Raw genomic sequence first — 10,606 nt, 5'->3', positions numbered from 1 at the left:
GCTAAAAAAAACTATAAAAATATTGCAAAAGCGTTTATTTATTATTTCCAATTATAAATGAATATTAATTTATTAGGACCTACATCAGTAGAATATTATATTAAGGCACCCAGGGTTAATTCGTTTACAAATGGAAGGACATGTAAAAAAGGAAAATTATATGAAAAGATGAAGGTAAGAATACATGAAATAAATAATTCAAGAAATAATATAATAAAAAAGTTTAAATTAAAAAAGTCTTGCTTAAAATAGAAAAATATGGAGCATTATAACAAATCAAGTCAATGATGACCAAAAAATTAACATGTTAATTGAGAAGTAGATGTCAGACATTTGAGTAAGATGTAGTAGCATAATAATTATATTATTCAATTTGTTAAAATTCTACTTCTTTTTGCAATAAATACAAAATACAAACACACATTGTAGGAATAAGAAGAAAATGAGAATGAATATCTGTGCATAATTTTTTACACAGATTAACTTAACTACAGTTTAAGATAAAAGTTCAAAAAATATACAACAAAATAACCTACACAAACTAAATATATTTTTACAGATAATTGACTGGACTAATTTTCAGTCAACCAGTCAATTTTTGTCCACTAACTGAAAAAAAAGTAAAAACAGTACAAATAGATTCTAAAACCTAACTATTTTTTAACAACCTTCATCAAATAAACTATAATAACATATATTGATATGATATTGATGATGATAAAAAAATTTATTCTTCAAAATGGAGAGTTCATGCCGAGTTTTGTTCCAAATTCAAGACGTGCTCTTTTCTGATACCTAACATTAGCTCTGAAAATAGATAATTATGACCATTACATCACATTAGAAGTAATATAATAATATATTAAAAGGATTAATTTATCATACACTATTATTAAATAAACTGAACTGAAGATCTAAAATAATGCAATTTAAAAATCACAGGTACACTTCTTAATAAATTAAAGGTCAAATTTATTACACTCAGGTTTTGCTGGTTACACTATAAAGATTATAAACAGCAACATATTCTAAAAAAAATAAAAAAAGTTAATAATTAATTTCTTAATATATTTCATAATAACTTTTTAGAAGTCTTATTTCAAAAGCAGTCACATTATTAAACTTTCATTTTCTGAATTACTATTATTATGTAGATTTTATTTATGGATTAAGTAATAATATACAATATTAAATCTCTAATATTTATTTTATTTGTCATTGTAGTAACTTCAGCCTGTCTCATTTTATTAAAGTTACATTACTGGCTGTGTACTAGTAGTTGCAGTTAATTATTTCAATTGTGTACTGAGTGTATTTTGCTGTGCTTGTCAATTCATTATTTTCATCTGACATGAGTTTAACTGACTTAATCTGTGAGGTGCCACATAAGCAACACAGTGTTTGTTTTTACTAACCTAAGGGATTTTTCACAATTCTAGGTTCTGAGTACAGATCATGAAATGTCTCTTTCGTTAAGTGACAGGGAAGATAAATAGCATTGTACAAAGCTGAGTTGTTGGAAAGCTGCTTGTTAAAGAAGCATTGGGTGCAATCCAGTAAACTAAATTAGAGATTAGTGTTTATTTCTTGTATGCAAACAAGAACTACTTCATGGAGTAGGGAATATACCAGTTTTTAGTTTTGTAACAAATAATTTGGTACAGTAGTGCTATTGTAACAGATTGGAAAAATATTGTACGGGAAATGTGTGTGGAAATGTTATTCTGTAACCCAGTAATAAATAATAGGCAAGAACGGTCTGAAAAAGTAATAGATGAATCTCTTTTTTCAAGGTGAAAATACGATGTCGGAAGGTTTCCCCTAAGCAACCAGCGAGTGTTTGTGGGAATTTGAAGAGAAACAAAAGAATGTTTTGTGTATGCGGTTCCTAACTAAATGAAAGACGCGTTACTAAGTGTTATGAAGTAGTTATTACACCTAGAATGAGTATAATTTCTGATTTTGACGGAATTAGAATGATATACCTAATCTAAAAGGTTACAATTTTACACATCAAACTGTTAATCACTACTTTAACATTCAAGATCCCTTTACTGGGTCATATACAAACACAGTGGAGAATTTATGGGGAGCAGCGAAAAGACGAACACACAAGGAGTGAGGTATAAATAGACCTATAATAAATATGCAAATTCATGTGGTGTTAAAGTAACATCCAACAGGGATCATTCAATCAAATTTTACAGGATACTGTCTTGTTTTGGCCTCTGCAACAGTGAATATCAGTAAGAATTTTTTTTAAATTATAATACATTTAGGAAATGTATCTGCTTTTGAAATAAGACTATAAAAATTACAATTTATAAATAAAAAATAATTTCATTATTCATGTTTTTATTTCACATACTAATTTGAAAAAGTGTATTTACTTTCATAATAGAAGACAGTAAGTTAATTTATGGTTTAACCCTTTTTTATGGCTCTGATACATGAAATCAACTGAAGTAAGAGAGCCATAGTCAGTGTTTCTTTCTATGCAAGTAATGATGTTTACTATGCAGCCATTAACACCTTCACTCTGTCTACTTTACTTTTAGGGCCAAATGCCACCTGCAGTTCAGTGGGTATGGCATACTGATATTCAATCATGTGTTTGACTCAGTAAAAAAGGAAACAGGAAATCACTTAACTCCTTACGATCACGATTAAGCCTGATAGAATGCTTTTCTAAAATAATTATTCTAATGTTATTTCTCAATATACATTGAAAAAATATAACATTTTTAAATACAGTAACTAGAATAAAGTTCTGTAAGACATTGTATGCCATAGTTTTGGTTGGTGAACAGAATATCAGTTAGGGTTTGCACTCTATACTTTTCCGGAGATGTCTGAAAAGCAATGGAGTCATTACAACATACCACTTTATCATGGTACAATAAACTGAATTTATAAATCACTTTGTGATATAATATAGTGTGCTATTTGAAGAACACTTAGACCAAGGGGAAAAGCCTTGCTTTATTCTAACAATCTGATATATTATATCAGAAGTCTCTACACAAGTGCTGCCTCCTCAACTTAATTGAGATAATGAAAGAAATGTTATACAAAAATTAAAAGTGAAATAGACTATATTCTCTTTCCATTTTTTTATGTGATTAAATGGTACACATTCAGAAAAAAATTAAGTGAGGATTAACTGAACAACTTATAAATAAATGAGAAGAAAAATTAATATTTAGAATCCTCTGATTAAATTACCGGTACAGACCAGAAAAAGGCAGATTTAAACCAACACTATTTGTTCTCTTTTTGAGTTTTACGAGCATTAACAGCTATGTTATTAAACTGATGGAAGTTTGTAGTGTATGAAAAATGCCATGCTGACCGAGATTCAAACCTGGGACTGCCGGTTGATAGACCGAGATGCTACCATTTCGCCATGGAGATTGGCACCAAAACTGTTGAATTAATAGCAAAAAGAAATGTATAACAAAAGTTTGCATTAATACTTACTTAATTTCTTGCCATTTAACAAATTCATTTATCAAAAACACAATTACAGGTGATATTAAAACAGCAATAACAACAGCTAATGGTACATCTTCCCATAAGGATAATATTTCTTCTGATGTTATCTGAACCACTGTACTATTTGGAGTGTAGTATGGTGTTGAAAACAAGGCAGCTGATGTAGTACCAATTATTGTATAGAATGTCTGCAGTAAAAACCTGTAGACAATAAGGAAGTAATATCATAAAGATATTCTATTAAAAAATTAAATAATAAAATGTTATACAAATACATAATTAAACTTAAATTTTAATGCACTTTATCCTAAAAAAATGAAACTATGTGAATTTTTTAATTTTAATCTATGCTGATTTGTGATTTTAAGGATCTCACACTCTCTCTCTCTCTCACACACACACACAAATCTGAAATGCTTTCCTAAATTCCAGAAATTTTTTTAAAAAGGTGAGTATAGCTCTCGTTTACAACACTATGAATCACAGATGACTCATCAGTAATGTCTTATTTTGGCTGGAAAAAATTAATATTTTTTTACAAATGAAATAATACGATTCAGATTTAAAAAAATTACAATATACGATTTGGTTAAAGAAAACTAAAAAAAAAGGGGATAATTAACATAACAAAAATTATTTTACACAGGAAACACATCAGATACATCACTTCTACAGTCAGAAATACAAAAAGGAATGCAGAAATCAACTGGTAGATAATGGAAAACAAACCATGAGGGTTGTCTGAAAAGTTTTGAGCCTAACATAGAGATGCATTTTTTCTGTCAAATATAGTTTTCTTTCAAGTCGATACACTTTTTCCAGCAATGCTCTAACCTCTTTAACCCTTTCAAATAGTAGCTGGCATCTTTCTCCGCAAAATAGGCATTTACATATGTAATAATCTCCTTGTCCGATGAAAATCTCTTTCTTCCAAGCAAAACCTTAAGGTTAGGAAACAAGAAAAAGTCATTTGGGGCCAGATCTGGTAAATACGGTGAGTGGTCAATCAATTCAAAGACCAATCATGAATTTTAGCCATGGCAATCGTCAAAGTGTGATCAGGAGCATTTTCCTGATGGAAAAGCACTTTCTTCTTCTTCAAATGTGATCATTTTTGCAATTTCTGCCTTCAGCTTGTCAAGTAAGGATGCGTAATACTTCCTGTTATTGTATTACCTTTTTGAAAATAATCGATAAAAAAAATTCCTTTACTATCCCAAGAAACAGTCGCCATCACCTTCCCAGTCAAAGGAAGGTGATGCTTCCTTTGAACCTGCTTCGCCTTTTTTGAAGCAGGTTCACCCTTTGCAGTTCACTGTTTTGACTGTTGTTTTGTCTCAGGAGTAGTGGTGGATCCACGCTTCATCTACAGTTATGAATTGATGCAAAAAATCAGACTCATTTTGCTTAAACTGCCAGCAGGGCCTTGGAAATGTTCATTCAAATGCGTTTTTGGTCCAAAGTGAGCAAACACAGTACCCAATGCGTGGAGAGCTTATGCATATCCAATTCTTCAGTTAATATAACAAACACATTCTTTCAAAATGCCCATAGTCTCTGCTATCTCAATAAATTTTAATTCATCAGTTGTCCAGTACCATTTTCTTGGTGGTGGATGCAGTTTTTGGTCATCCCGAACACTCATCATCAACCAAGCTGGTACAACCATATTTAAATTCAGCTGCCCGGACGGTGGTAAATGAGGAGTCCCCATAAACTGGATCCAACTCAGTTTTAATTTGCATAGGTGTATTGCCTTTCAAATTTAAGTATTTAATTATGGCACAATATTCAATTTTTTCTGTTTTCACAAAAACACTCACAATGACTTACTCAAACGATTATCAAATAACAACTGAGCGTCAAAAATGGGTGAAATTTCAGTGAAACCTTTGCACGAATACATTTCCTAACTTTTGTGTAGCCATCTTCATGTTGAGGGTCAAAAATTTTCAGACAACCCTTGTAAATTAAGGAGAAAATAAAACAAGCAAGTTGCCTAAAAAAAGAATTAAAAATTAGATATTACTGCTGGCCAAAAACAACTAAACATCAATTTTTTAACATAGAGGGGGTGGGTTGGGTGAACAGCAAAGGTCAACTTAACCCTTTCATCAGGTATATTCATATATTCAAAATTTTTTTAAAACAAGTATTCACTACATTTACTCTACTGATTAGTGCTAGAATGTTTTATAAACAGATTTAATCAACAATTTCACATTTTACAGTTGTTTGAACAAAATAACAACATGAAATAACAAGATTGTTTATCCATTGTAAACAACAGATTACTCTAGAGATGGTTTACATGAGGTGTGAAACAAACAAAATCACCAAAAATTATCTTCAAATCGACCGAATTTGTCACACTTTTTTCAGTTCAGTTCAGGCAAACTTGGACCCTTCCACTGTGATGGAAGGGTCATCCCCAAGGCTTTTGTTTCTGGGTCATCCCCATAAACTCATGATTTCTTTGCCTGTAATTCCCATATTTAATAAATCTATATCTTTTTTTCTTCCATATCTATGGGGAAACCTAGCCCCTCCAATTGCGAAGAGGCAGCACCTGTCTTAAAACTTTCCAATCATATCTCATACAATGAATGGTTGTATGGCATCTCTAGGTTTTACTTTTAATTTTAATATGAGATAATTTTTGAATCTTTGAAAACAGAATATAGGAATACAAAAATAATGAATCTGATTTTGAGAAATGTTTGATAGAGTAGAATTTCAAAGATGAACATACAACGATGAAAATAAAATTTATAATTATTTTGAGATTATGGCGCCAAATCCCACTAGCTTGACAAATTTATATAAAAGTAGATGATAATTTGTTCCACAAGCTATTTATTTGATCATTTAAACAGCATATGATGCACGCAATAAATTTTTCAACTGAAGTAAAACTCTCTCTAGTGATTTTTTCTTCTAACATTTTAAAACTCACTAATCAGAAGGACAATGATGATGTGGTGATGAAATAAGTGCTAAATATAGCAGGATATCTTGCTCTGATAGGATGCCATGACTCCATCTGCAATCTTTCACCACATTGACATCCCAACCACCGTAGGGGAAGACACCCGCCTTTGACGCTTCCAGTCGCCACACCACCTCTCCCATTCCTAGCCCTGATGGTCTTTAATGGGAATTTCACACTGACAGAAAGAATAAGTATAAAAGTATATTAAACAATTCAAAAATGTTAAAAATATGGTAAAATTAACTTACACTACTAATAATATTATAAGCCAAATAACATTATGATGAGGACTTTTATTCCAACAAAGATAATCTCGATGTACAAAACTAACTGATATTGTTACTGAAAAAAAAAACAAATTTATAAATGAACAGCAGTATGAAAGAAAATATTTTATGCGTAATTTTAAAACTAATTCAAACACTTTAAATACAACTTTAAATTCCAACTTATTTCTGACTAATTGTGTTTATATATAAAAATATATCAACATATACCTTTTTTAAAATCAATTATTTTCATATGCTATAAAATCTCCATTACCATATTCCCATGAACAAGCTTTGAGATTTTATACTGAATTAATTCATCAAGCTGAAATAAACAGATTAGACTCCCTCTTAATCAATCCATTTAGTAATGAAATAATGATAAAGAAATGTTTTACATGCTTTACTTGCTTTCTTTTCTTTTAATTTAATTTATAAACTTACTTTGTACTGTTAATTTTATAAACAATTAATTGTATTTCTATTCTTTGCATTTTAATTAACTCATTGAACCTGATAATGTACACAATGCAAAAGAATGATAGGGTTGAATAAAATAAAAACACATATATGAATAAAATAAAAATAAAAATACTTATATTGCTTTATTTGTCAAATTGTTTGTATATAGGAATGCAAAGAAGCATTTATTAACAGAGAAATTTAGATTCCTATAAATGGTCTAATAATAAAAGAGCTTTCTCTTTTATTATAGCTTTTGTTATCTTTGAATCACATATTTTTTTATGAAGTTTAACCATTAGTGATGGTATCACCATTGAAATGTCATCACAGCATCCATGTTTTAGTTATTTTCAGTGAAAAGCTATCAAGAAATAGCTGGAACTACTTAAAACAATATTTTATTTAATTACTAAATAAAAAATTAAGAAACAAAATAAAGGTATTCAATCCAAATTTTTTGTTTTTCTGTCAAATTTTTTTGGATGATTAATTCACCATGTAAGCTGGAAGCTTGTGTATAAGAATATGAAATAAAACTTGTAGCATATGAAAAATACCATGCTTGACCTGGATTCGATCCCAGACCTGTGGATGAAAGGCCAAGATGCTACCACTCTGCCACAGAGTTTAGCAGAAAAGATCAGAGATCTTACTAGCCAGTAAGTACTGGATTGACTATTCAAGTCCATTTAAAATAAAATATGTAGGTTATTATATCACGAATCAGTATTATTATTGTATTAAATTAACTTTTCATAAAATTATAAAAATTAAACAAAATAAATCTAGGTAATTTTTTAACATAGAAAATATGTTTCTGGCAGTAACTAGATTTTTATGCATTATAATTTTTTTAAACTTTATTTGAATTTGAAATTAATGGACAATTTTTCATGATCAACCCAAAAATGTAACTATATTGCATGCTTGAACACTGCTTCCTGTCATTTTTCTTTGTGATTATGAACACATAGTACTGTAGATTGATGGTGTCCAATGAAGAAAAATAATGAGATAAATACAGTATTATTCTGGGAATGGTTTTGGGTTAACATAAATGAAGTACAAACAGGTTCTGTGAGCCACTTTTGGCAATACTGCTGCCATGATCAATGATAAAGTTCTCTGTATAACAAATATATTGTCACATGTTTGCAATTTAACAATGATAATTAGAGAGAGCATATGTAAAATTTCATACAAATACAAATAAATAACATATAATGTATGAAACAGTTCATTATAAATAGCAAAATATAATTCCGATTTACTATACACCTTACAATAGTAAATAGAGACTTGCACAGAATTAACAGGAGATTATAACAAGAAAACAATCACAAAATCAACAGTTCACATTATGCAAGAATTATTCACTTTTAATCTTTACAAAAAATACTAGCTTAGGTTACTTTTTATAAATGAATAAAATCACTTTGACTCCTGTTCACAAAGAATTCACCAAATAGCTTCTCGTTCATAACCACTGTACAAAATGGAATACTTGTGATGCACTATTCACTTATTTGTTACTTCGCACTCACTCAATTGCTCTCGCATACCTGATCACATTTATTGCAGACCATCCTCATGTTATTGAGCACTATACTAAACTATTCTCTGCTGGGTCTTTGGCAGTATTTATATCTGGGGCCTGGCCTGCAGTATCACTACCTGACCCGTTTATATTTTAGAATGGTTTCTACTGCCTGCACCTTCTATGCTTTTCTATATATTCTTACTATAAAGAATTTCTTTGCCGTTTCTCCTAGATTTTTCTTTCTTCATTTTCTCTCTTTCTTCTTCTGGAAGCTTCTCTACCCGTTACAATATGCTTAGCAATGCATTTTATCAAATGTCATATTAATTAATTTAAAATAACAATGAAAAAACAAAAATGTAAATTTTCTTGTGTTTATAAATTGTGTAGATCTAAAGATAATATGGTTTAACATAGTAAATAAAGACTCTAAAGTAGTTAAAGATATCAATCTGAAATTTCATAATTGATAAGGCAATAAAAACGGACTAGTTCTATAAATATAACACAATTGGTCCAGTGTTTTTTTTTTAATAAAATGATCAAAGTCATGTACACAACAGAAAACTTAAAGAACAGTATCTTTTGCGATCTCACTGTGACAACTTACGAGGGCGTATCAAATAGCCATACACATATGATTTTTCAACATAAACTCCTGCTTTAGACATGCATTTTTCCCTGGCGGGTTGGGAGGTTTTTGATTCCTACATGGTAGAATGAAGAGGGTTGTGTCAGGAGCTAATTGTGCATAAAGTCCTCTACTGCCAGTGCTTCTTTAAGTGGCCCAGAAGAGATGAAAATCACAGGGCGATAGGGAGGATGGTCACGTAGAAGCCACCTCATTTTCTCTAATTTTCTGTAAGTAGAGCTACAGTACAGAGCTGAGTGTTGTCATGGAGAATAACTTCTCGAATTGGTTGGTCACATCTTTTGTAACGATGAGCAAGCAACCTTTACCTCATTCAAAAGCTTACAGTAATAAGCAGCATTTATTGTGCGATGCTCATGCAAAAAATCAATGTGCAAAACACCTCATCGGTCAAAAAATCCAGTTGCAAGCACCTTGCCAGCTGACACCGAAGTCTTGGCTTTCACAAGGGCTGCCCTCCTCCTTCCTCCACTACTCCATGCTGGCTTGTTTGGATTTGGATGTATAATGACGAGCTCAAGTTTCGTCGCAGATGATGATTTGATTCAAAAATGCATTCTCTTGTGCAATCCATGCTGAAAGCTCCTGACAGACCTGCAAACGTCTCTACTTGTGTTCTGCGTCAAAAGGCAACAGACCCACCTGGCACACACTTTATAGAACCCTAGGTCTTTTGTCACAATTGTTTGACAGCTTCCATAATTTATTACAACCTGTGATGCAATTTCAGAAACTGTCAGATGCTTATTGCCTTCAATGCGGTCACGAATCGTGCGAATGTTTTCCTCCATAATGCTGGTCCAAGCACGGTGACCATGTTCCTCATTTTCAACCCTTTGACATCCTTCCTTGAACTCCTTATACCATGCAAACACATGAGTCCTTGACAGTGTTTGATCCCCGAACTGTGCAGTGCATCTTACTCTGGTCCATCTGTGCAGAATTTCCACTGGTTTGATACCTGCATGAGCGAGAAATTTAATGATAATGCGTTGTGCAGTAGAAGGATGCACCTGTTGCTGACATTGCAAGCACTACTGCCAAACAAGTCTGAACCAGACATCACCTAGTCTCCCACCTCACGACATCCCCACCAATGCACTCTAGAAGTGGCCACCTGCTCCCTTCAAACTTACATGCTCAGAATGAAAAGTCTCATTTATATTTGATCCTTCCCAATATAAAATGAAGAT

The 10,606-nt window shown here is 31.5% G+C and overlaps 1 protein-coding gene across 1 annotated transcript in view; it reads right to left on the bottom strand.

The window, feature by feature from the left end:
- Nucleotides 1-381: 381 nt before the first annotated feature.
- Nucleotides 382-10,606, bottom strand: part of l(2)k05819 (transmembrane protein 94-like protein l(2)k05819) — a 116,505-nt gene continuing 106,280 nt past the window's right edge. The window contains exons 23-25 of the mRNA XM_075374755.1: nt 6,736-6,829; nt 3,481-3,696; nt 382-807 (exon numbers count right to left, since the gene is read on the bottom strand). Coding sequence (XP_075230870.1) covers nt 735-807; nt 3,481-3,696; nt 6,736-6,829 — 383 coding nt within the window. The 3' untranslated portion in view covers nt 382-734. The remainder of the gene's footprint in view (nt 808-3,480; nt 3,697-6,735; nt 6,830-10,606) is intronic.

The sequence above is a fragment of the Lycorma delicatula genome, chromosome 9 (genome assembly GCF_047948215.1).
Source record: "Lycorma delicatula isolate Av1 chromosome 9, ASM4794821v1, whole genome shotgun sequence".
In the NCBI taxonomy this organism is placed as follows: domain Eukaryota; kingdom Metazoa; phylum Arthropoda; class Insecta; order Hemiptera; family Fulgoridae; genus Lycorma; species Lycorma delicatula.
This window is presented reverse-complemented; position numbering and strand designations above follow the sequence as displayed.